Source organism: Lithobates pipiens, unplaced genomic scaffold, assembly GCF_037356315.1.
Source record: "Lithobates pipiens isolate NorthernLeopardFrog02 unplaced genomic scaffold, aLitPip1_a1.2 Scaffold_3, whole genome shotgun sequence".
Lineage (NCBI taxonomy): Eukaryota > Metazoa > Chordata > Amphibia > Anura > Ranidae > Lithobates > Lithobates pipiens.
In genome coordinates, this window is record NW_027507790.1 from 82,784,874 (window position 1) to 82,811,818 (window position 26,945).

A 26,945-nucleotide genomic window follows, 5' to 3' on the forward strand; every position below is an offset into this window, starting at 1 on the left:
CTCACAGGATGGAGACATCACTGTTACAGTTTCTTTAGCTGAAATCTTCCTTGGAAAGAGTGTCATGCCCTAAACGGGGCCCTGTAACATTAGATTGAATATTGCAGTCAAACATACCAATGTCTGTGTTGAAACTTTAACTTTATTTTTCCTACTTTTCATAGGAGTATATTGTTTTGAACCCTACTTGCCGGCGGGGGAAAACAAATAATTAGCAAGCTCACCTTGCTTTGTGAGCACAGTCCTATAGTGTCACATAATACAGCGAAGTTTCGCCCAACGCTTTATAATGCACTACTCGGGTTGGAACGAATGGCATAATACTTCGCTTTCTTATCATGACACCTCTACGTGTATTCTCTTGCTACAATGTCATGCCTTCCCGAGTTGGAAAACGTTTGTGCCCTGTTGGCAGTTAGGGTTTAATGCCCACACTAGTTGGAGTCAGAGCAGGGCGGGGAGGGGGGATATATACGGTTTTCACGGGTTAAAAAAGTTATTTTTGAGTTTGTATACGCTTGTTTTTTATGGTACTACATGTGTTTTGTGGTGCGGGTGGGGCCCTCTCACGATTGGGGGGGTCCCGGCTGCTCCGGCCTGGCGGGTTGATCTGTCTCCTGGTGTCTCATTATTGATTAGTATACACCCATGGCCACACTGAAATTTCTCACGTGGAGTGTGAGGGGAATGAGAGACCCTATTAAGCGGTCAGCCGTCTTTGGGCAGCTTAAAACAATGAAGGCAGATGTAGTGGCCTTAGTGGAAACACATGCTGAAGGTCCCATGCTTAGAGCGCTTCGGCGCCCTTGGATTGGGTGGGCATATCACTCTGTTCATACTACCCACTCCAGAGGAGTCTCCTTACTGATTGCTAAACGCACACACTTTGAGCTCCAGGATTCGGTTATAGACCCCCTGGGTAGATTTGTATTTATAAAAGCAAAGCTGCATGGGGATATGTTTCTTATAATGGCATTTTATGTACCTTCCACCTGGTCGACTCGTGGAGAACCAGAAACCCAACACAGCAGGCATTTATATGCTTCTCAGCCACTCACCAGTCTATGTCCCGAATAGACTTTATACTCTTCTCCAAATCACTCCTACCTAGGCTCACGGACGTGGGCCTTTTTCCCAGATCGCTCTCTGACCATTGTCCACATTGGGCAACACTCTCCTTACAGCAAGCACCCCCCCCGACAACGTGGCGCCTTAGCCCCTTCTGGTTGACTCTCCTCCCCGAGGATAGTGACCTGGAATCGGGTTGGGGGGCATTTTTTGAGACCAATGAGGGGTCGGCACAACCACATATAGTCTGGGAAGCGTTTAAACTGCATGCTAGAATGACTTTACAGACTCAAATCAACAAGGTAAAGCGGTCTTCTGCAGCAAATATAGCAGAGGCAACACACACTTTACAGGTAGCGGAACAGGACTTTATAAATGACCCCACGACGGAAAAGGCAGGCAGCCTATGTTCCAGAACGCTAGACCAACTGCTTTATGAAAAATCCAAACAGAAGCTGTTCTTCCTCGGGCAGAGGTCATTTGAGCATGGTGAACGGCGGGGAAGCTGTTAGCTTATCTAGTTCATAGCGAGGAGAGACCCCCCAGTGGTGATCTCCCTCCGCTCATCACAGGGTGTGCTCGAGACTGATCCTTTGCAGGTCATGCAGATGTTTCGTGACTTTTTTTACCTCTCTTTACACCACTAATGCCTCGAATGACCCCTCCCGGATGGATCTTTTTTGATGGGGCTGCATTTTCCTCACCTGACTGAGGAACAGACTCTAGGACTGGAAGCACCTCTGACAAGGGATGAAATAGTGTCTGCCATTGCTACGTTTCCGTCGTCCAAAGCCCCAGGCTCAGACGGCCTACCGATAGAATTCTACTCTACCTACGTAGAGCTGTTGGCCCCTAGGCTGTTGGCAATATATAACTCTATATTTGAGACTTCCGAACTTACAGCGACCATGAGGGAGGCTACTATAGTGCTTATCCCCAAACCTCGGAAGGACCCGCACCTCCCGGAATCTTACCGCCCCATCTCTTTGTTGCAGGTGGATGTCAAGATACTCGCTAAGGTTCTTGCCATCCGCCTTAATAAGGTGATCCTCTCATTGATCCATGGGGATCAAGCAGGATTCATGCCGGGCAGAAACACGTCGGTTAACCTCCGAAGATTATTTATTAACCTCCAGACCCTCCATGATGACGCCGGCACTAGGATAATAGTCGCCTTGGACACGCCAAAGCGTTTGATTCTGTTGAGTGGCAGTACTTATGGACCTGCTTGGCACAGTTCGGCCTGGGGCCCAAATTTATTAAGTGGATCCAATTACTCTATCAGAATCCGGTGGCCAAGGTATTGGCGAATGGCTGGCCCTCAGAGCAGTTCCCCCTCTCTAGAGGCACTAGACAGGGGTGCCCCTTATCGCCTTTGCTTTACGCACTGGCGGCGGAGCCGCTAGCCATGGCGATCCGTGCGCATACGGGAATAGTGGGTTTGTGTAGGGATGGGATCACGGAGAAGATCAGCACTTATGCAGATGACACTCTACTTTATCTAAACGACTCAGATCAATCACTCCCCCTTGCTTTAGCACTGATAGAAGAGTTTGGCACGTTTTCTGGTCTAAAAATCAACTGGGACAAGTCCCAAATTCTTCCTCTGGACAGTTTTCCACCTCCCAGAGATAGGGCCCTGCTTCCCGTACAGAGGGTGGATACCATTAAATATCTTGGAATTAGGGCGACTAGAATCCCATCAGACTATATCAAACTTAACATAACTCCTTTAATTGATATGATTAAACAGAAGACGCAGCTATGGGCACGTCTCCCACTGGGGGTAATGGGTCGTACAAACTTGATTAAGATGGTCCTCCTTCTGAAAATTTTGTATATGCTCTGGCACTCCCCTGTCTACCTGGTCCTCAAACATTTTAAGGTGATGGAAGCCCTTCTGAAACCCATTGTATGGGGTAATAATAGGCACAAACTCCCATGGCAAAAACTCAAACAGCCCACAGACCTAGCGGGACTGGCAATGCCGAACTTTAATTTGTATTATATAGCAGCTCAGCTATCGCAAATGTTTCATATAGACAAAACCGACAAAGACAGGTTTCTACATTTTCTATGCCCGGCATGGACTAAACTAACTTTAGATCTGATGGTGGCGATTGTTGGGGGGATGGAGAGGGAGAGAAGGAAAGCGGTCACTACATCTCTTCTATACCAGTATAGGAGGGTGTGGCACATTGCCTCTGCGAGACTGCGCCTGCCACCCTTGCATGAATATACCCCCATATGGAATAATGAGATAATCCCAGAGTTTAGATGGATCGTGGATAGGGGACTGTGGAGTGGAAGGGGCATTTTTTTATTTGTCTCACATACTTTCTGGTGGTAAACTAAAATCCCTTCATGACTTGCAGTCTGAATACGGGCTCCCGAATCACTTTTACTATAGATACTTACAGCTTTGTCATGCATACCATGCCCAATTTCCCCTAGATGATCTATTTCTAGCTCAAAACCCACTGATGGCAGCGATCAAAAACCCAGATCCCAAAAAACTAATCTCACAGTTTTATGCTATGTTGTCGCTTCCCTCCATGACCGTGGCTGCCTACGTGCTAAAAAACAGATGGGAGAGGGAGTTGGGGCCTATTACAGATGACGAATGGAGTGATGCATTGGACACCTGTAAACTAGTATCGCCCAAGCTCTCTGACCGGCTGACCCAAGTTTTTATAACGCATAGAGCATATCTCACACCGCTTACGATTTCAAAATACAAACACGCCTATTCCAGTACTTGCCCCATGTGTGCACAAGTATCCGGTACTTTTTTTCATCTCCTGTGGGAACGCCCTAAAATTCAAACGTATTGGTCGCAGGTGGTGAGGTTCCTACATGACACGATGGGCTCCCCCGTCACGCCAAAGCCGTGTCTTCTGGGCATCTTCCCAGATCATGACTCGAATAAATACACCAAAATATTCTTGCATGAAACTCTATTCTCTGCACGGAAAATTATTGCCAGAGTCTGGATGAGACCTGATCCTCCAACGGTCTCACAATGGCTCCATGGAGGTGTTTGTATGGCTCCGATAATAATTCGAATACTATGTACTGATGTAACTATCTATGTGAGTCATGTATTTGTATTATGTACGAGAAGTGAAACTGAGATTACCATATGTTTCCATGTTGACAACCTTTACTTTTTTTTGTATGTACCATACAATTTTTTCAATAAAAAGAACTCATGTTTTAAAATGAAAAATAATCATTTATTTGCTAGAAAATTACATAGAACCCCAAAACATTATATATATTTTTTAGAAAAGACCCTAGAGAATACAATGGTGGTCGTTGCAACTTTTTATCTTGCACGGTATTTGTGCAGCAATTTTCTGAACGCATTTTTTTGAAAAACAAAACAAAACAGTATGCAAAAACATTGGGCTAACTTTAATGTGAAAGATGAAGTTACGCCGAGTAAATAGATACCTAACATATCACCCTTAAAAATTGCACACGCTCGTGGAATGGCGCCAAACGTCGCTACTTAAAAATCCCCATAGGCAACGCTTACATTTTTTTTACTGGTTACATGTTTTGAGTTACAGAGGAGGTCTAGGGCCAAAATTATTGCTCTCGCTCTAACGTTCACATCAATACCTCACATGTGTGGTTTGAACACAGTTTTCATATGTGGGCGGGACTTGCGTATGCGTTCGCTTCTGCATGCGAGCACATGGGGACAGGGGCGCTTTAAAAAAAAAAAAAAAAAAAAAAAAAATTTTATGGTTCATTTTACTTTAATTATTTTAGTTTGACATTTTTTCCCCAAAAATACATTCTTTGATCACTTTTATTCCTATTACAAGGAATGTAAACATCCCTTGTAATAGGAATATGGCATGACAGGTCCTCTTTACAGTGAGATGTAGGGTCAATAAGACCCCACATCTCACCTCTATGCTGGGAAGCCTGAAATGAAAAACAAAACAAAACAAAAAAACAATTCTGGCTTTGATCGTATTGGCGAGTCGGTAGAAGCACCGGAGGGTGGTGGGACGATCAAGCAGTGGAACATGATCATTCTTATGGTGTAGAGAATCGCCGGCTGAAAAAGCTGATATCTGAATGATGCCTGTAGCTACACCCATCATTCAGATATCCCCGCACAAAGTGAAGCATGTCACATGACGGCCGGCGGGCGGAAAGTGGTTAAAATGCATTTTTTTTTTTAACACAAAGTTGTCCATTTATACAATATTTCTAACACATAGCATGTACATACCAAAAATGACACCCCAAAATAGATTCTCCTACTCCTCCTGAGTACAGGGATAACATATGTGCGAGACTTCCACAGCCTGGCCACATACAGAGGCTGAGTACAGCCAAGCATGGCCGAGTATGGCTGGGTATTGCAGGGTATTACCGAGTATGGCTGAGCATGGCCGAGTATGGCTGGGTATTGCAGGGTATCACAGAGTATGGCTGGGTATTGCAGGGTATCACCGACTATGGCTGGGTATTGCAGAGTATGGCTGGATATTGCAGGGTATCACCGAGTATGCCTGGGTATTGCAGGGTATCACCGAATATGGCTGAGTATTGCAGGGTATCACCGAGTATGGCTGGGTATTACCGAGTATGACTGGGTATTGCAGGGTATCAGAGTATGGCTGAGCATGGCCGAGTATGGCTGGGTATTGCAGGGTATCACAGAGTATGGCTGGGTATTGCAGAGTATCACCGACTATGGCTGGGTATCACCGAGTATGCCTGGGTATTGCAGGGTATCACCGAATATGGCTGGGTATTGCAGGGTATCACTGAGTATGGCTGGGTATTACGGAGTATGACTGGGTATTGCAGGGTATCACAGAGTATGACTGGGTATTGCAGGGTATCAGAGTATGGCTGAGCATGGCCGAGTATTGCAGAGTATCACCTACTATGGCTGGGTATTGCAGGGCATCACCGAGTATGGCTGGGTATTGCAGAGCATCACCGAGTATGGCTGGGTATTGCAGAGCATCACCGAGTATGGCTGGGTATTGCAGAGCATCACCGAGTATGGCTGGGTATTGCAGAGCATCACCGAGTATGGCTGGGTATTGCAGAGCATCACCGAGTATGGCTGGGTATTGCAGAGCATCACCGAGTATGGCTGGGTATGGCAATTTATGGCAGAGTATTGGCTGGGTATTGCAGAGTATTCGCAGGGCATTGCGGGGTTAATTGTTGGTGAGCAGCACTGTGGGCACTGCAGATCCAGCCCACAGCGCTGCCGACACCGATCTCTCCCCTCCACTTTACCGATCGGTACAGAGAGGGGAGGGAGGAACCGGCGTCATAACATGACGCCAGTTTGTTTACAAGTGAAACAAAAGTCAAATGACAGAGCGATCACGTGGTAAACGGCCGCGATGAGTGGCCGTTTACCGTGATGCAGGACCAGGTGGTCATGGATGCTCCCAGAGTTAAGCAACCGCCCTGTATCCGTCATTCGTCTATGGCCGGTTAAGTGGTTAAACAGACTCTGATCACTCTTACTACATCAAGGGAATGTAGTGTCTTCGCTTCCCTAGCTTGAGGCTCTGGGAAGAAAGAAGGTAGAATAATATCCTGGTTTAAATGAAAACCCGTCACCACTTTTGGTAGGAATTCAGGATGAGGACGCAAAACCACTTTATCCATGATCAAATATGGCTCTTTACAAGACAGAGCTGCTAGTTCCGATACTCTTCTAGCAGAAGAAATGGCAACCAAAAAGATTATTTTCCTTGTCAAAAGAACCAAGGGAATTTCCCCTAAATACTCAAAATGCTGATTCTGTAAAGCTGATAAGACTAAATTTAAATCCTACGGATTTAGAGGTGCCTTGATAGGGGGATTGATCCGTGTTACCCCTTGAATAAAACTATGCACCAGAGAGTGAGAAGCGAGAGGCCGTTGAAAAAACTCTGACAAGGCCGAGATCTGGCCCTTGATAGTACTCAAGACCAGCTTAATTTCTAATCCCATTTGCAGGAAATCGAGGATACTACCTATGACATACTTCCTGGGGTGCCAACCCCTGGATCCACACCAGGAAACATATGCCTTTCAGACTCTGTAGTAAATGATTCTGGAAGCCGGCTTTCTGGCATTAACCAAACTAGACCCTACTGAAGGGGATAACCCACAGCCCTTTAGAATGTGGGTTTCAATAGCCAAACCATTAAATTTTGCATCCATAAGGTAGGACGGAAAACCGGACCTTGTGCAAGAAGGTCTGGCCAGAATAAGGGACTCCTACTGCCATATTTATGATCTCGGCCACCAGAATCACCTCCTTTTGTTCCTGCGAAGAAGGCGGGGAAGTAGTAGAACTGGAGGAAACGCATAGATCAGTGAAACCTGATCCCATGGGAAGACTAATGCGTCTGTTCCGCATGCTAGCGGATCCCTTGTTCTTGACACAAAGTTGTCGACTTTATTGAATCTGGACGCGAACAGGTCCACGTCCGGAAAACCATCACTGACATATCGCTAGGAAGATGTCGGGGTGAAGAGACCATTCCCCTGGAAATAACTGCTGGCGACTCAAGTAGTCCGTCTGCCAATTTTCTATTCCTGGAATGAAAATCACCGATAGGCAAGGAATTTTGTTTTCTGCCCAAGCTAGAACATGATTCACCTCTTTTTGGGCTGCACTACTTCTTGTGCCCCCTTGGTGATTGATGTAAGCCACAGCCATGGCATTGTCAGATTGAATCCTGACAGGACAATCCCATAGCCTGAGCGTCCAGGACTCTAGGGACGTACTGCCCGAATCTCCAAAATGTTGATGGGCAAGGTTCTGACTTAGACCATCTCCCCTGGACAGAAGCTTCTTCCAGGACTGCTCCCCAGCCTAGAAAGCTGGCATCCCTTGTCACCACTTTCTAGGATACTGGCAGAAAGGATTTCCCCTTTTGAAGGTTGCTGGATATCGGTATTGGAAAATCCAAAGCCTGAACCTTCTTGTGTCAGACCAACAGGATGGTGTTTTATAGCAGTCTTGAGTGAAACTGCGCATAAGGGACAGCCTCAAAGGAGGTCCCCATTCTCCCTAACAATCTCATGCACAGCCGAATGGAAGGATTTTTCTTTGTTTTGACAAGTTGAATTAGTCCTATAATGGAACTGACTCTTGTCTGGGATAAGAATACCTTTTTCTGTATGGTAGCTATGACCAGCCCCAAGTACTGTAATCTCCTTGATGGTTTTAAGGAGGATTTTTCTAGGTTGAGTATCCAACCCAGAGATTTTAGGTAGCTTACAGCTGTGATTAAACCTTGATTTAGACCAGAGACTGAATGGTCTATTAAAAGTCTAAATAGGCTAGGACAGTTATGCCCTGAGCCCTCAATCTGGCTAAAGGAGGTGCCAGAATCTTTAAGAATACCCACGGTGCGGTGGCTAGACCTAATGGCAGGGCCACAAACTGAAAATTATGATTTCCTATCTCAAAGCGTATACATTTCTGGTGAGTGGGAAATATTGGCACATGGAGATACGCATCCTTGATATCGATTGATGACAAAAACTCCCCTCCTTGCAAGAGGGAAACAACCGATCGGACTGATTCCATGCGAAAGGACCGGATATTTAAGTGCCGGTTCAGATCTCTGAACTCTAGAATAGGTCTTACCTCTCTGTTTGGTTTTGGAACTGTGAAAAGGTTTGAATAAAAACCTGAGCCCTGTTCTCCTAAGGGAACTTCCGATATCACCAGCTGGGATAAGAGATTATCCAGAGCTAGAAATAGAGACTTCTTTTGGTCTGGATCCCTGGGAACATTTGATCTTAGAAAAAGAGGAGACGGAAAATTCTCAGAACTCTAGTCTGTAACCTAGAGAAAGTGAGGAAGGCACCCATCTGTCTTGACATTTTTTCCTGCCAGATCTTTGAAAATTGCAGAAGCCTTCCCCCCACCCAAGAGAGCGGGGGAGCCCCTTCATAAAGAGGCTTTTGCATTCTGTTTTGCAGGCTTTCTGCACCAAAGCCTCTTTTGACCCTGGTGCGGCCCTTGAGGTCTTCCCTTTGAACCTGATGGTGGAGGCCATCGAGACTGCATAGAGGTTGATGTCCCTGGCACAGGTGAGGAAGCACGCTTAAAAGGAGAAATGTTTAAACGTCTTTACTGGTAAAAGAGCTTTTCCCATTAGAGATCCTTTGGATGTATTTATCCAGATCGTCTCCAAATAGCCATTCACCATGAAAGGGGAAACTGGCCAAGAGTTTCTTACACTGTGCTTCTGCTGACCAATTGTTCAGCCACAGAACTCTGCGAGAATGCACTAGGCCTAGCATAAGCCGTGAGGCTTGGATGATAGAATCTTTCATAGCATCTACTGTGAAACATAGTGAGTCTGATACATCAGCCCATTGGTGGGCCTGCTGATCAGGAAGAAGCTTAAGTATCTCCACAAACTTTTCCTTAATGGACTGAGCTACACCAATTGCCGCAAGAAGCGGCTGCGCTACTGAACTTGCTAAAGACATATTGTTTTTAAAAAGAAGTTCCAATTTTTTATCTATTGGATCTTTTAACATCAGTGCATTATCCACCGGACATGTGACACTGGTTCACTGAGGCGATTGAAGCATCAATTGCTGGAACCCCCCCATTTCTCATGGAAATCCTCCTCCATAGGATATAGAGTAGAAAACTTTCTGGGAGGATAATACTGTTTATCCGGATGTTCCCATTCAGAATATATAAGCTTTTTTAGCCATGACTGAATAGCAAAAGCATTCCCAGATGGGGGAGGTTTTAGTGATCCCAAACCAGAGGTGGGTTCATCAAGAGCCTGCGCTGCAGGCAGCAAAAACGTTGAACGAACCAATTTAGTAAGAGAGTGCACAAGCAAACTGCCTTGTGATACTACTCTATATTAGGATGCTCGGAAGAGGATATATTAGTATCTTCCAAATCTCTTGGATCTTCCTGATCCCCTGCCCCTTACACCTCAATATGAGGGTCCTGGGCTCCGGATGGGGATCTGCTAGGTTTAGACCCACTATGGAGAGTGATCAGAGCATCAATCTTTTACAAATTAGAAATGGTAGAAAAAAAAAAAATCTCCTGTGTGATTATATATATATATATATATATATATATATATATATATATATATATATATATATTTATATATTTATATATGGGCTGAAGTGTCTAGTGCTGCTGCAACATCAGTCTCCCCTGACGGCTCAATCTGACTGGTCGCATCACTCTCAGGGGAGGATGGCATCCTTTTGGAAATGGATTTAGGTTGTTGTGAAACCATCGAGCCTCTAGAACCCTTTTGAGGAGTTCCTGGTCCTTCTTCCACTCATAGGCTAAAGCACAAAGCAGAGGCACTACCAAAAAGAATGTACACTGCTAGTCTATAGTCCAGCACTACAAAACTGCTATTAATGCCCAGCCTGGTAAAGTAATGTGTCAAAGGGGAATGCCTGTGTCACCAAACCTGAAATAAGCCACCTCCGCACGTGTCCCTCCACAGGCAGCAGCAGCAACAAACCATGCTTTTTAAAGACTTCCTCCACGCGTAGCTGGCGTCTGAGAAGGCTGATGCAGTTAGCCCCACCCCTGTTTTTAAAAGAGGGCTTTCCGCGAGAGCAGGGGACTATAGGTGCCTAGCAAACAGCTAATATGGCGGGGGGTAAAAACAGTGATTTCGGGCTTTAACATTTTAACATGGGGGGGCTGCAGGTGGAAAAACCAGTCCCCCCTCTTGCTTACCGGAGGATCTGCTGCTTTGGCCAGAGGGAAAGGAGGAAATAATGGCTCCTGACACAGCGCTATTTCCAGCATAAGGCAGTGGGTGCTCAATACAGCCCTCAGTGGTGACACATAGGCATCACAACATTATATACTTAAAAGGAGATATTCATTAGAAAATCCAAAGATATTTCTTAAGGGTCATCTGAGATGAACCCAATCTTCACCCTTCATGGTGGGCTCCAAAACCTTCAGGAGCAGGGGAACCTAGAGGTTACCCACAATCCTGAACCTGCAACAGCACCCTGCCAGTAAAAACTTCATGGCCTTACTACCAAAAAGCACTGGATCCCAGGGTCCAGCTCTCTAAAAAGAGAAGCAATTGCAAGCAAAACCTCGCTGGCCGGGCACCATTCCTTAGGCCCATTAAAGGACACTCTGAACAGATCCAGTCAGCATGGCTAGCCCCAGCAAGGATTGCTCCAGGGGAGCTCAGCACAGCACATCTTTACTCATGACCAACACCTTAGACACTGGTGAAAAAACGGAGGCACTCCCAGTAGTGGGAGGGGTTATGTAGGGAGTGCACTTCTGGTCTTAGGGTGTGCCAGTGTCCATCACCTAAAGGTTGCCTATTAACCACATAACTACTATGGCTGTGTCCCCTGATGTATGAAAAGAAACGATCTGGGCAAAAAGGGGGTAAAGTGCCATGTATTGAGGTGGTTAAAAAAAATGCTTATTTTTTTGTGGATTTTTTTTTTTTTTGTTAAAATGTGTTTATACTTCCAGAACACATGGCCGAAGATAAATTAGACAGGGTCTCTTTACTGGACTTTTATCTTCTCAAAGAAGAATATCCCACTCCACAAAGAATTGAGAATTACCCCATCCATTGAACCAGATATTGATGCGTTAGCTTAATCGAAAACAGTGTGAAAATATCACACTAGTCTTATGTTGACCTCTTACTTTTATAATAAAAAAAATTACAAAAAATGTATTACTCAGATGATAGGTACATTATCTATACCAATGATCATTAACTTGTGATCTGCCTGATTTTTTTTCTGCTCATCAGCTATCCTTATTGTTAGTGTATTTTATGTGTGGCCCAAGACAATTCCTCTTCTTCCAATGTGGCCAAAGAAATTCAAAAGGTTGGACACCCCTAATTTAAAGTGTAAAAAAATAAATAAAATAAGGGAGAGAAAAATCAGCATTACCCAAGTGTAGCATTTTTTTAAAACCTATTAGTGAAATGAAAAATAAATATGCACTCACGGTTAAAAAGTATAAAAAAATCTTAAAAAGTATCAATAAAGTCTCCAACAGGTGGCAATCTTTGGCAACGCCAATGTTTTCAGGAAGCCATGACTCTCTAATTTGAATAACCCAGTAGTGGATATTCCTGTCCATGAGGTTCAGCATGAATGGGGGGAAATCTTAAATTTTTTGAGCCATGTTTGACTAGCTGAAGCACTACGAATTATATGCAAGAGTTTTTGGGTGTACTGGGGAACTTTTTTTTTTTTTTATAAATTCTTTATTTTTTCCATAGATTTCGCATTACAATTCATTACACGCCTATATTATCTTTAACAGTTATATCTTACAATATTTCCAGTTTATACCTTAATTCCATGTGAATTCTCCTTTTTAATTGATTCCTTTCCCCCTACCCCATCTTAATTATCGTCTACCTAAGAAAAATAAAAACAATTAAAATAATATTTAAAATATTGTGTAGATATCACCTGTAGGAGGGACGCATTTATTTCTATCCCCATTGCTTCTGATTTTCCATAATTTACTTTAAAATTTGATACTTTGCCATATTCTTGTAGCTCCATCAGTAAAGATGGAAAAGATTTAACTGGGGCAGTTACGAAAAAAAATCAAATCGTCCGCATAAGCTGCCAGCTTCTGTTCTTCTCCCCTTCTTTTCACCCCCTTAATATTCACATTGGCACAGATTTTCCTTAAAAAGGGTTCTATTGTCAAAATGAATATCAGGTGTGAGAGAGGGCATCCCTGACGTGTTCCGTAGAGAAAGGCTCAGAGATTCTATCATTTATTTTTACCCTGGCACTTGGTTTTGAATATCGATTAGAGATCCATCTCAGCATTCCATCTCCTAGACCTATGTGTTGTATCACCGCCTTTAAGAATATCCAATCTACCCGATAGAAAGGTTTTTCCGCATCAGCGGACACCATCACCATTGACTTATGTTGTTTTTACGTAAAATAGATTGCATTCACCCCCCGTTGTGTGTTTTCTCTTCCTTCTCTCCCAGGGGCGAACCCAACTTGGTCTGGGTGAATTAAACCCGGGATAAGGTCTATCAATAAATCTCATAGCTAAAATCTTTGTGAACACTTTAAGGTCCACATTCAGCAATGAAATAGGTTGGTAGCTTGGGCACTGAAAGGGATCCTTCCCTTCTTTTGGAAGAACTGTTATATGTGCCAATAATGTTTCTGTTGGAATTTGCTTCCCTTTGCGTATTGAATTATAGGCTTCTGTGAATCTCGGGGCCAATTTCTCCGCAAACATTCTATAATATGACAGGGTAAACCCATCCAGGCCCGGTGCCTTGCCCAATTTCAGCAATTTTAATGCCCTTATAAATTCCTCTGTTGTAATGGGTACATCAATGTCTCTAGCCATCTCCTCTGTCATTTTTGGCATTTCCATCTCTTCAATATATTCTCTAGCTACTTCCCATTTCTTTAAAGTGGAAGTAAACCCTTCTATCGTTTTCAATCAAAGAAGCCGCCATCTTGGCCTCTAATAATTCTTCAACTGCCATAATGCTGCACATGTGATCAGTTATGACACCAGCCATTGGATGGTTTGAAAGTTTGGTTGAGAGCACAACCAATGTGAACATTAGCATTTCCGGCATGCCGGGAATGTAAGTGTTCTTATTTAAACTGGGTTTACTCCCGCTTTAAGTCACGCACTAAAGTAGATTTATTTTTATTTTTTTCTAACTGGTCTAGACTCTTAGTATTCTTTAAACACCTGGGCAATTTTCTGCAGGGTATTTACAATTTCATCTCTGTGTTTTCATTTGTGCGATTGGATTTCGAGTAGTTATTTCTCTAAGGGCATTTGCCAGCAATCTCCCTGGTTTATTCCCACATTCATAGAATGTCCGCCTCCCTCGAGTTAGCTTTGCTTTTTCTATTAGTTGGAGATTTAGTTTTTCATGCAATTTACGTTTTCTATGTGGCCCCCAGGGAGATAAACATTCCTCTGACACATTTATGTGTCTCCCATATACAAAAAGGTGTTTCTCCTGTCTTCTTTTAATTTCTCCTTGTATTCACCTTCTTTCAATAGCGTTTCATTTAACTTCCAATGCCACTCTCTGGGTTCTGCCTCCCCCAACTCTAACACACAGCTTGTCAGAGCATGATCTGATAGCGTAAATGAGCCAATTGAGGCTTCTACTAGAGATGTAATCACATGCTGGGAAATTAGAATATAATCAATTCTAGAATAGGTCTTATACTTTGCCAAAAAGAATGTAAAGTCCCTGTTCCGTGTATAGACTACCCTCCAGCTGTCAATCAGCTGCAATTCTTGCATCATTCTCTTTACTTTCCTTAATTTGACATATGACCAATGAGATGAGCCTTTTGATGTATCCTTCATTGGATCTAAAGCCATATTTAGATCACCGCCCACCACTAGAATTCACCTTTGTGTTGTTGTACAATCTGTAAATATATTTCTAAAGAGTTTACTTGGTCTTCGTTTGGCAAATATAATTTTACCAGTGTAACTTTTTGACGACTCAAAGTTCCCTTTACTATGAGGAGGAGACCTTACTCATCAGTATATACCGCCAATTCCTTCTATGGTATCTATCTTGCTATTAAAATAGACACCCCAAAAGATTTTGAATTCTGTGATTTACTATGGTATACCGACAGATAGTGATTTTCACTCCATGGGATTTTATCCCTTTTAAAATGTGTCCTGAAGGAAAAAAATTTTGGGATTTGAGTCTACCAAAAATTCCATCATCATTGACACTTAAATAAATTGATTACTTTTATTCCTATTACAAGGAATGTAAACATCCCTTGTAATAGGAATATGGCACGATCGAAGCCATTTACAGTGAGATATGGGGTCAATAAGACCCCATCTCTCACCGCTAGGCTGGGAAGCCACAAAAAAAAAAAAAAAAATAGAAGATCCTGGCCTCCCAGCCAAAACGGTGCCGTTAATTTGAATGCAGAGGCCGGGCGTGACATCATAACATCGCGCCCGGCCTCCGAACGATCATAGAGACTCCGGGGACAATCTGGTCCTCTGGAAATCTCTATGGTAACTTCCGGGGAGCCGGCAGATCCTGTGACCGACTCACCGATGTAAGCGGTGAGTCGGTACAAGCAGCAGAGACGTCCCCTCCCGCAAGAACGATCAAGCGGCAGAACAGCCGCTATGATCGTTCTTATGGTGCAGGGAATCGCCGGCTGAAAACGCCAATATCTGACTGATGTCTGTGGCCTCAGGCATCATTCAGATATACCGCCACAAAGCCCATGACGTCAATAGATGTAGTGTGGGCGCCAAGTGGTTAAAAGTAGCGACAGGTACAGAAAATGAAAAGAATACTATTTTTGTGATCTTTCTTTGCACATTTCAAATACAACCCCAAAAACCTAATCACGTGACTGATACAACACAATCACCAACCCTTTAGAGACAGACAGTTTCTATAACAGCTTACCGGTAAAATCATTTTCTTGGAGATCATAGGACACAGAGCCTTAAGTATTTACTTAGTGGGTTATAGCTACCTTTAGGTGTTGACGCTGGCACACCCAATACAGGAAGTTAGCTCCCCTATATAACTCCTCCTCCTTCCAGGCATACCTCAGTTTTTGTAGTCAAGCAATATACTTAAACCCCATCAAAGAAGAGGGACGGGACCTGTGTCCCATGATGTACTCCCAGAAAAGATTTTTAGGTAAGTTGTTATAAAAATCCTATTTTCTTTATCATACATCATAGGACACAGAGCCTTAAGTATTTACTTTGACGTCCCATAGCAATGCTACTTGAAGGGAGGGAGACAACCCGTAGGGAACCCCCGAACCTTGAGGACTTATACTGCTGCCTGCAGCACACTGCACCCAAAGGCGATATCCTCATTCCTTCTTACATCCACTTGGTAAAATTTTGTGAATGTATAGACCAAAGACCAAGTTGCGGCCTTACAGATCTGAGCAAAGGAGGCCTGGTGACGCACTGCCCAAGAAGCACTAACCGCTCTGGTAGAGTGCGCCTTAACTTGAATAGGGGGAATCTTAAATCATAAAGTTTGAATTCTAACTTGCCGAATCCTCTTAGCAACAGTGGATTTCGACGCTGCCCGTCTTTTTTTTTTTAGGGCCCTCTGGCAGAAGAAAGACACCAGTCTTACGAATCTGAGCAGCTTTCTTTAAATAGATTTTCACTGCTCTCACTACATCAAGACAATGTAGTGACTTTTCTTCCCTGGAACATGGTTTTGGGGAAAAATTATGACAATATCAATATGACAATTCAGATGAAAGCCTGAAACCACTTTTGGCAAAAAGCCTGGTCGAGGGCGCAACACCACCCTGTCTTCATGAATAATCAAATATGGCTCTTTACAAGAAAGAGCAGCCAATTCTGAAACCCTCCTTGCTGAGGATATAACCAAAATATCAGCATCCTAGTCAGAAGGACTAAGGGAACATGCTGTAATGGTTCAAATGGCGGTTTCTGTAAAACTGACAAATTACCTTTAACCCCTTGGGACTTGAATTTAGTTTTAACTGGTGGATTAATCTGCATCACCTCTTGCATAAAGCCCCAGACTAAAGAATGCGTAGCAAGCGGTCTTTGAAATAAAACCGATAAGGCTGAGACTTGGCCCTTAATAGTACATCTCTACGCCCAATTGTAGAAAGGCAAGGATTCTGCCTATAATATATTTCCAAGGGTGCCAACCCTTGGATTCACACCAGGAAACGTAAGCTTCCCAAACTCTATAATATACAGCTCTGGAAACTGGTTTCCTTGCATTGATTAAAGTTGAGCTAACAGACCTGGAAAGTCCACCCGTCTTCAGAATGTGGGTTTCAATAGCCAAGCTGTTAAATTTAGTGTTGGTAAAATAGGATGAAATATCAGCCCCTGCGATAGCAGAGCTGGCCTTAGTGGGAAAGGCCAAGGACCCTCCACTGCCACCTTTACAATCTACAGAATTAGCAGCTTTCGTTCTAGCTTGATCCTGCAAAGAAGTTGAGGCAGCAACTGAAATTGGGGGAAAATCGCAGATCGGCACATCTGTTCTGTATGCAAGTGGATCCCTTGTTCTGGACACAAAGTTGGCCAACTTCATGTTGAATCTGAACGCTAGAAAATCTATGTCCGGAGTCCCTCATCTTTGGCAAACCGCCCAAAACACTTCGGGGTGAAGGGACCATTCCCCTGGGAATAACTGCTGGCGACTTAGATAGTCCGCCTGCCAATTTTCTACTCCTGGAATGAAAATTGCTGATAGGGATGGGACATTCCTTGCTTCCCAAGTTAGGATATGGTTCACCTCTCTGAGCTGAGAGACTGTGTTTGGTGATTGATATAGGCCACAGCCATGGCACTGTCGGATTGAATCCGAACTGGACAATTCTTTAACCTGGAGGTCCAAGTTTTCAGAGTCCGATACACTGCCTAAATCTCTAGGATGTTGGTGGGCAGGGCTCTTTCAAATTTTGACCACTGTCCCTGGAAAGTCATTTCCTAGTACCGCTACCCAGCCTGAGTCTGGCATCTGTCGTTTCTACTTTGCAGATTGGTCTGAAGGATTTCCCCTTCAGCAAATTCTGGCTTCGTAACCACCAACTGAGGCTTTGAGACACTCTTGGGGACAGCTGTATTGGCAAGTACAAACGCCAACACTGTGATGCCCTGTGCCCACAACCTGGCTAGAGGTGGGGCCAGTATTTTTGTGAATACCTGTGGTGCTGTGGCTAGCCTGAAGGGTAATGCCATGAAAATGAAAGTGCCGCCGTTCCACTTCGAAACGCAGAAACCTTTAGTGAGCAGGAAATATAGGGACATGCAGATATGCAACCCTGATGTCGATGGACGCCAGAAGTTCTCCACCCTGTAGGATGGAGACCACTAACCTGATCAACTTCATTCAAAATGAGCAAATTTTTAGGAACCAATTTAGATTTTTTTTAGATCCAGAATGGGCCTGACATCTCCATTTGGTTTTGGTACCGTAAACAGGTTTGAATAGCAACCTAAACCTTGTTCTTCTGTGGGGATCTGTACGATTACCCCTCGAGTCAATAATCGGTCTAATGCTTGAAACGGGGATCGTCTTTTCCCTTGATAATTGGGAATGTTTGATCTCAAAGTGAGAGGGTGGAAACTCTAGTTTGTATCCTAGAGTCACTGTGGAGAGAGCCCATCTGTCCTGAGTTTCGCTCTGCCAGACTTCTGCGAAATGCAGAAGTCTTTCCCCCGCCTTGGTGAGGGGAGATGCCTCTTCATGAAGAGGTCTTCATATTTTGCTTTGTAGTCTTGCGGCTCCAGGTCTTCCTTTGAGCCTGGGCCTGAGATTTTCCTCCGGAATCTGGCAGTGGAAGCTGTCACCACTGCCTAGAGGCAAATGCACTTGGTGCAGGAGAGAAAGTGCTCAATTTATGAAAAAACAACCACTATTAAATAATGCGTATACAGCATTGACATTTAACAATTTTGTATGCATGTCTTCCCTAATTCCATAGAGCTGAACTTTCTTTACTTTTTAAAAACAGAATATCTTACCATTTTGTGCAACTGAAGAGCAATGCATTACCTTCTAAACAATGCAGACCGCATACATGGAACTTGTGTAAAAAACAAAAACAAACACCAACTCATTTGAGGTCAAATGTTTATTGCTTTATTGTGCTGCTGGTAAACATTGAACCCATGCATGGATCAAAAAGTTCCATCAGCAACGTTTTTTTTCATTTTTTTTAAAGATGTATATGCAGATTTTTTTGTGTGCAGTTCTTGGAGGGGGGCATAACAAACAGCAACAGGTGACAGATAAAGACCACCATTAAAACAGATCACAATTGAAAAAAAGGGCATCCTAGAAATAGTTGCATTTTATCAGAGACTGCCCTTTTTTGACCAGGTATGCCAGATTTTAAATAAAAAAAAAAAATACAAACTAATATATATATATATATATATATATATATATATATATATATATATATATATATATATATATATATATATATATATATATATATATATATATATATATATATATATATATATATAATTTTTATTTTTACAGACATATAGACATTTGCCCATATCAAATATCATATTTTCATTAACATTTACTTTGCTTATTGTGCTTAAACGGGGGTGTGGGGGTCAGGGAAACAAAAATAAAAAAAACAAACACAACATTAAGCCAACAGCAGCACCTAGGATGGTAGGCTCTTTATACTGTGTAATATAAAAGCAATTTCTTGTGATGCTGAAAGAACATGAAATAGTTCTTTAACTTGAAGCTTAATGAAACCCAACAACAAAAAGTAATATATTCCAGCTTACCAGTCCTTAGAAGCGGTTGCTGCATTTGTTTTCCTTCTTTAGGCCCCCCCTCCACATAATTTTAGCCTCGTGTTTCTGCCAGGAAAACACTTCCTGTCTTAGGACGACAATGCTCAGACTGCACAGTGTCTATGGCAGAGCAGCATGATCATCCTACACTGCTCTCCTAATGTGTTCTACAAACACTTCCGCTCTCTTCACATACATTAGATAGGGAAGTTGGGCTGAATAGTCCACAGAAAGGTGATGTTAACACCTTGTAAACAATGTGAATGAAGGGAATAAAAAAAAAAACCCATACACACTCGCCTCCCTGCTACAGTATCGGATCTGATGCTGCAGTTGTCCCCCGCTCTAGCTCTAACCCTGAGTTAAGAGCAATGACATGACTGCTCATCGCTCAGTTCCTAGTTTACTGAGCTAATAGAAGGGACCGTTCAGTCATTGCTGCCCCTACTCTGCCCCTCCAGCACTCACTGAAGTGCTGGGCTGGGGAGGAGGCTGGACTGACTGGCTGGCTCAGGCGCTCAGTGGTACAGAGGCTAAGCAAGCTGCTGATCAGGCATCTGATGGATTCTGAAATTGTCAGGATCCTTCCAGAGCCTGGAGCCGCCTGTGACATCAGCCAACAGCAGGCTTCAGCTGATTCTGGGTAACAGGAGAGCAAAACTAAGTGCAGCCCTGTTACCCAGAAGGGAAAACAAAGCTTTGGCCATACTTCTCTTTTAAGCTACAAGGACATGAGAAGTCTAGTAGGTTCATGATTTAATGTTCTGTGCTTGCACAAAAATTTAAAATTAAAAAACTCATGCATTCACTACATCTAAGAAATATTACATTATTATTCTTGGGTTTTGATATATTTTAATTATCCTGGGCACAAATATTGCACAGAGTAAACAAAAGCAAATACCGTCAGACCATTATATATATATATATATTATCTTATGATCATTGTATCCTCATGTGTATAAATCATGCAAAGCTCAAAAAGGGATAGATAAAACATGTCTGAGCACTGGGGACATAAATGACCTTTATTACAGAAGAGCATTTTGATTTACCATCTGATAGGAAGAATCATGCTCACTGAAAATATAGTACAGTTTACAGGGAACACTGAACAAAATGTATATGAAACATTCTGTGATGTGCACGCACCAGAACGCAAGACTTACAAAACCTTGATAGGAACTGAAACTCAAACCGAATAAGATTTTATAAAAAAAAAAAATCGGCATTAAGACTCGCTGCAAAAATGCTTACATTTAAAAAATACTTCTCAGGACACGGCAAACCTATTTGGGGTATGATGTATAAAATCACATGCAACACTTCAGCTGTTCTTTGCAGCCTCTGGAACACAACCAGAGCAGGTTTGATGCCTCCACCATTCTGGACACAAAGGAGTCAACCCCGCTGCCCACCCCCGATTTCTAGAATTACTCCAATGGTAATTGTGGATTGGGTGCGAGTTTTTTCTCCAACCCATTCCAGGCTAAGTGGCATGAAATCTCTCTGCAGGAGCCAACATAGTCAGAAAAGTACAGCATGCTACATTAGAGATTGAATCCAGCCCAACACTAAGAATTTTGGATGGAATTATTCAACTTCTGCCGCATTTGCCAGTACTCTCCCACTCTAAAAATACAGCATAATTTTCTATCAGTTACCAAAAATGTAACTTAAACACCATACAACCCTTTAAAGCACAGCACAGGAGGTAGTTTTACTAGATCCTGCAGCTACATCCATCGAGAATAAGCCTTTTCCACTGAAATCCCCAGCAAGACATTAAAAATGTAAAAGGAATTCATTGGGGGGCATCAGTTAATGTGACATGCGCTATACCCTGTTTTATGCTCTAAACATTTTTCTCAAGTCCAAGCAGCTGATTTTTTTATTTTATTTTTTCAGAGAAATACAGCAGTACTAATTTCAAAATTGCAAAATTAGCTTGCTTAATATATCTCTGCACAGAGAGCCATGGCATTTTATTCTGAGAAATAAAAAAAAAATAGGTCTACATTGCTTACAGACTGGCATCAGATAAGCAAAGGTAGAATAGGAGAGAATTCTGCACATACTCATTTACAAGTGACATACAACTGAGAGCTTATAATGCTGACTGTACGAGATATTGTACGCATTTTCTGGTATGAGATCTCAATGCAGCACTGTCACCAGAAGTTCCTTTGGAACATAAAAGAGCAGAAACCTGAGTCCAATAATGTCAAGTTTAAATAATTGAGGGCATGGCTCTATTATGCTACTGACCAATTTTTAGCTTTTTGATATACATAAAAAATGCCTTTAATAACTGTTAAAAGGCAATTATGAGGTCCTCTAAATGAAAAGGTTTAAAAAACACATACAATAAAGGCTGCAAAGCTTCATTGAAAAAAAAAAAGTAAAATAAAAGATGACATCACAACTGTATTCCCTTTAAACATTTTTTTTCCCCACACTGAATCATTTTAAGGTTCTTGCTGATGCTTCAAATAACAGGAATCCTTTAGCTGTTCCTGCCCTTCATAGAAGCGACACCTTGCAGATCCGCTGAGATAGGGGTTGTCCCTGAAAGCCAAGGATGCATTGGATGGCCAGTTACCAATTGCAGCAGCACAGATACACAGGTGGAGTGTTGAAATGCAGCTCACAGAGCACTGAAAGGTAACAGCACAAGCTCTTCTCTCTATTTAAGAGTGTATACATTTATGTACCACCAGCACCATTACTGTTCTTACTAACAGCCTGCTTGGCTTGCTCAGGCAGGCTTGATGGGTCAGTCAAGATGGAGGTTGTTGTGCTCAGATGACGCAGTGTACTTAGCACCACTAGAGAAAGGGGGGGAAAAAAGAATTATATTTAAGCCAATAAATTTACCTTCCAGTGTATCCGGAAAGTATAGCGCTTCACTTTTTCCACATTGTTATGTTGCAGCCTTATTCCAAAATGGATTAAATTCATTTTCCTTAAATACCCCATAATGACAATGTGAAGAGTTTGTTTGAAAGCTTTGCAAATTTCTAAAATAAAAAAAATAAAAAAATTTGCATGTACGGAAATATTCACAGCCTTTGCTCAATACTTTGTTGAAGCACCTTTGGCACCAATTACAGCCTCAAGTCTTAAGTATGATGCTACAAGCTTTGCAAACATTTTTGGCCAGTTTCTCCCATTCTTCTTTGCAGGACCTCTCAAGCTCCATTTAGGTTGGATGCACAGCCATTTTCAGATCTCTCCAGAGATGTTCTAATCGGGTTCATGTTTGGGTTCTGGCTTGGCCACTCAAGGACATTCACAGAGTTATTCCATAGCCACTCCTTTGTTATTTTGCTTTGTTCTTATGGTCATTGTTCTGTTGGAAGATGAACCTTCCCCCCAGTCTGGTTCAGAGCACTCTGGAGCAAGTTTCCATCAAGGATGTCTGTACACTGCTGCATTCATCTTTCCCTCGATCCTGACTAGTCTCCCAGTTCCTGAAAAACATCCCCACAGCATGATGCTGCCACCACCATGCTTAGCTGTAGGGATAGTATTGGCCAGGTGATGAGCAGTGCCTGGGTTTCCACTAGACATGACGCTTGCTATTCAGGTCAAGGAGTTAGTTTCATCAGACCAGAGATTTTTGTTTATCATGGTCAGAATCCTTCAGGTGCCTTTTGGCAAAATTCAGGCGGGCTGTCATGTGCCTTTTACTGAGGAGTGGTTTCCGTCTGACCACTATACCATACAGGCCTGATTGGTGGAGTTCTGCAGAGATTGTTTTTCTTGAGGGTTCTCCTCTCCAGAGAAACAGTGGAGCTCTGTCAGAGTGACCATCAGGTTCTTGGTCACGTACCCTTCCCCAGACCTGTGCCTTGATACAATCCTATCGGACAATTCCTTGGACTTCATGGCTTGGTTTGTGCTTTGGCATACACTGTTAACTGTGGGACCTTTCCAAATCATGTCCAATTAACTGAATTTACCACAGGTGGATGCCAGTCAAGTTGTAGAAACATCTCAAGGATGATCAGTGGAAACAGGATGCACCCGAGCTCAATTTGGAGTGTCATGGCAAAGGCTGTGAACACGTATGTACACGTGATTAGTTTTTTTATAATTTTGCAAAGATTTCAAACAAACTTCTTTCATGGTAACAGGTGTGTGCCTTTCCAAATCACGTCCAATCAACTGAATTTACCACAGGTGGATGCCAGTCAAGTTGTAGAAACAGCTCAATTGATGATCAGTGGAAACAGAATGCATCTGAGCTAAATTTTTTAGGCCCCTATCAGACTGGGACAGTTTTTAAAAATAGCGTCTGTAGCGCTTGAAAAAAACAGCCCCTTTCACTCCAGTGTGAAAGCCCGAAGGCTTTCACACTGGAGCAGTGCGCTAGCAGGACGGAAAAAATAAATAAAAATAAAGTCCTGCTAGCTGCATCTTTGGAGCGGTGAAAGGAGCAGTGTATTCACTGCACCTACCCATTGAAGTCAATGGGACAGCGCGGCTATACCGCCGGCAAAGTGCAGTGGCGCTTTTAACCCTTTTCCGGCCGCTAGAGGAGGTTAAAACGACCTCGCTAGCAGCCGCAGACCGCCGCTAAGACGGTAAAAACGCAGCTAAAAATAGCGGTGCTACCGTCGACGGCCGCACCGCCCCAGTGTGAAAGGGGCCTTAGTGTCATGTCAAAGGTTGTGAATATTTATGTACATGTGATTTTTTTCTAATTTTTTTACTTTTAATAAATTTGCAAAGATTTCAAATAAAAATCTTTCACGTTGTCATTATGAGGTATTGTTTGCAGAATTGAGGAAAATAATGTAATCGATTTTGGAATAAGGCTGTAAAAAAAATGTGGAAAAAAAGTGAAGCGCTGTGAATACTTTCTGGATGCACTGTAAACTAAGCAACTGAAGGAACATGAAAAACAAAAAAACAAACAAAAAATAATAATTTACTTACTGGGCCTCAATGCAGGGAGGGAGCAATGATGTTCCAGCCATTCTACAGTAGTGCTGTATAATTCTTCTATGCTAGCTGTAGATACTATGTCATTGAACGAGTCAAACAAGGGCTTTATAATGATGCTGAACTGAATGAACAAAGTTAAGGAAAAAGGGTAGATCTAAATAGCCAGCAACTGTTCACTGTGCTGGGGCTGTAGTGCTTACAATAGCAAATACCAGGATGAATTTTTGCAAAATACCACAATGAAGATGACAAATTTGACAATAATGACTCAAATATATTTAAAGCAACCCTCTCCCTAGTATACAAAGTCTCCAGCAGCTACCCCTTATAAAAAATAAGTTGTATACTTACCTAGCCGGCTACTGGATCATTCCAAGTGTTTGGGATAGCATGTTGCCTGCTGGAGGCTGCTCCGTCCATGACATCTCCAGCGCTACAAAACACTGTATTAATGTAGGGGTTGGTGGGAGGAACTACAGTGTACATGATATCAAACCCTAGCAAAAGTCATTAACCACTTGACCTTTGGAAGATTTACCCCCCTTCATGACCAAGCCATTTTTATTGTGATACGCCACTGGATTACACTGACAATTGCGCGGCTGTGCAACACTGTACCCAAATACATTTTATGTCCTTTCTTCCCACAAAAAGACCAATTTGAAAAATAAACAAAATTGATAAACCTAAAAAACACTTGCTTTCTGCTATAAAACATTCAATAAAATACAAAACACAAAATCAAATTTCTTCATAAATTTAGGCCAATATGTATTCCGATACATTTGTGGTGAGAAAAAAATAAATTTTTACACACAAAAACACTGAAATATCGCTGTTTTCTAGCTGGTCTATAACCATTTTTGATGTAAACTGACATTTTTGGTAAGCAGTAGCTCTAGTAAGGCTTTATTTCTAGTTGGTGCATCTACCATCTGACCCATGAAATTGTCCTGCAAGACATTTAGGAACTCGCAAGCCTTAGACGAATGCGTGGTTCCCTACATCCAGTCTATGTCTGGATAATTAAAATCCCCCATTATGATAACACTTCCCATTCTTGCTGCTAATCCAAATTGTGATAGGAGGTCCATTGCCGCCTCCTCCTTCAGGTTGGGGGGGCCTATGGCATACACCCAGCTTCATGCTTTTGGAGCTCTACTCATAAGGATTCCACCTCAATAGCTCCCTTAGTGATGTCATCTCTCACATTCACTTGCACATTATTCTTGATATATAGACATACCTCTCCCCCTTTTACCCCATCTATCCCTGCGATAAAGGGAATATGCTTGAAGCCAGTCATGAGAGCTGTTGAACCAGGTCACTGAAATCCCCACAAAATCCAAATCCTCCTGGTACAACAGTATCTCTAGTTCACCCATCTTGTCCACCAGGCTCCTGGCATTGGTGAACATGCCACAGATTTTAACTAGGACTTGTTACTATAATTACCTTGGGTTTATGTGCTTTAGTCAACCTACCACTACACCCCCCCAATACTACCCTCTGGAATATGTTCCGCGCTGACTAGCACTACCTCTGGACCCCCCCCCCCCAGTTTAAAAACCCCTCTAACTTTTTGGCCATCTTTACTGCCAGCAGATTTGCACCTCATTTAGGTGCAGTCTGTCCCTTTTATAGTACTGGTAACTGACAAGTTGGCCCAGTCCTCCAGGAACCCAAACCCTTCCTTGCTACACCAGCTCCTCAGACACTTGTTTACTTCCCTAATCTCCCTCTGCCTCTCTGGTGTGGCTTGAGCCGTTTTTGTGTATTGTGTTAGGCGCTTTTACTAGGGGGAAGAGGTGGATTTTATTCCCTGCTTTGCATGAACACAAAATCCATCCTTTCACCCCGTCAGAACGGAGATCTGCCTCCTTGACATTGGTATAGCACACAAAACTGAGATCTGCCTATGATTGGCAGATGCCCTGCTCATAATGGCTATTCCAGGTAGCTACAACTGAGACTTTGCCTGCATAGATCTGACCACTGGAGTCCAGTGTTGAAAATGAAAACTGGATTAGAAAGGTTTTAGGTAAGCAAAATATGAAATATTACATACGTATAGTGAGATGGCAGGCTGCGCTCTTTTTTCATATATTTATGTGGGTAAATCTGAACTGCATGGCTGAGAAAAAACAAACACCATCCACAATATTCAAATAACCACACAACTGGAAGCGAAGTTCGCCTTCTGTATGGCACCATATAACTCCGTTACAGATTCGAAAATGAGACCATTAGTTTGATGTGTGGATTGCACTAACTTCTAAAAAAGATTTTTACCACTCCTATTTGCAAGAAAAATATATATATTCATTATATACACATAGTGTAGAGTCCTTACTGGTGTTCCTCTCTGTTCCAACAATTTATATAGGTGCCCAAACTTCAACACAATATCATATCCCTCTATATAGAAATTTTGTATAAAACAGAAACTCTAGTGAAAGTACCTGTGCACTATTGACAACATCTTGTTATTAATCAAAGTGCAAGTGCCAAATAAGTTGTTAATATTGCACAGGTACTTTCACTAGAGTTGCTGTTTATATAACATTTCTATATA

At 42.6% G+C, this 26,945-nt stretch overlaps 1 protein-coding gene across 2 annotated transcripts in view; it reads right to left on the reverse strand.

Annotated features, from left to right (window-relative positions):
- Positions 1-19,127: 19,127 nt before the first annotated feature.
- The window catches only part of MLXIP (MLX interacting protein), a 127,171-nt gene continuing 119,353 nt past the window's right edge, over positions 19,128-26,945 (reverse strand). For both annotated transcript variants that reach the window (XM_077461959.1, XM_077461958.1), the window contains 2 exons: positions 24,362-24,491; positions 19,128-22,245 (listed from right to left, as the gene is read on the reverse strand). In XM_077461959.1, coding sequence (XP_077318085.1) covers positions 22,124-22,245; positions 24,362-24,491 — 252 coding nt within the window. In that variant the 3' untranslated portion in view covers positions 19,128-22,123. The remainder of the gene's footprint in view (positions 22,246-24,361; positions 24,492-26,945) is intronic.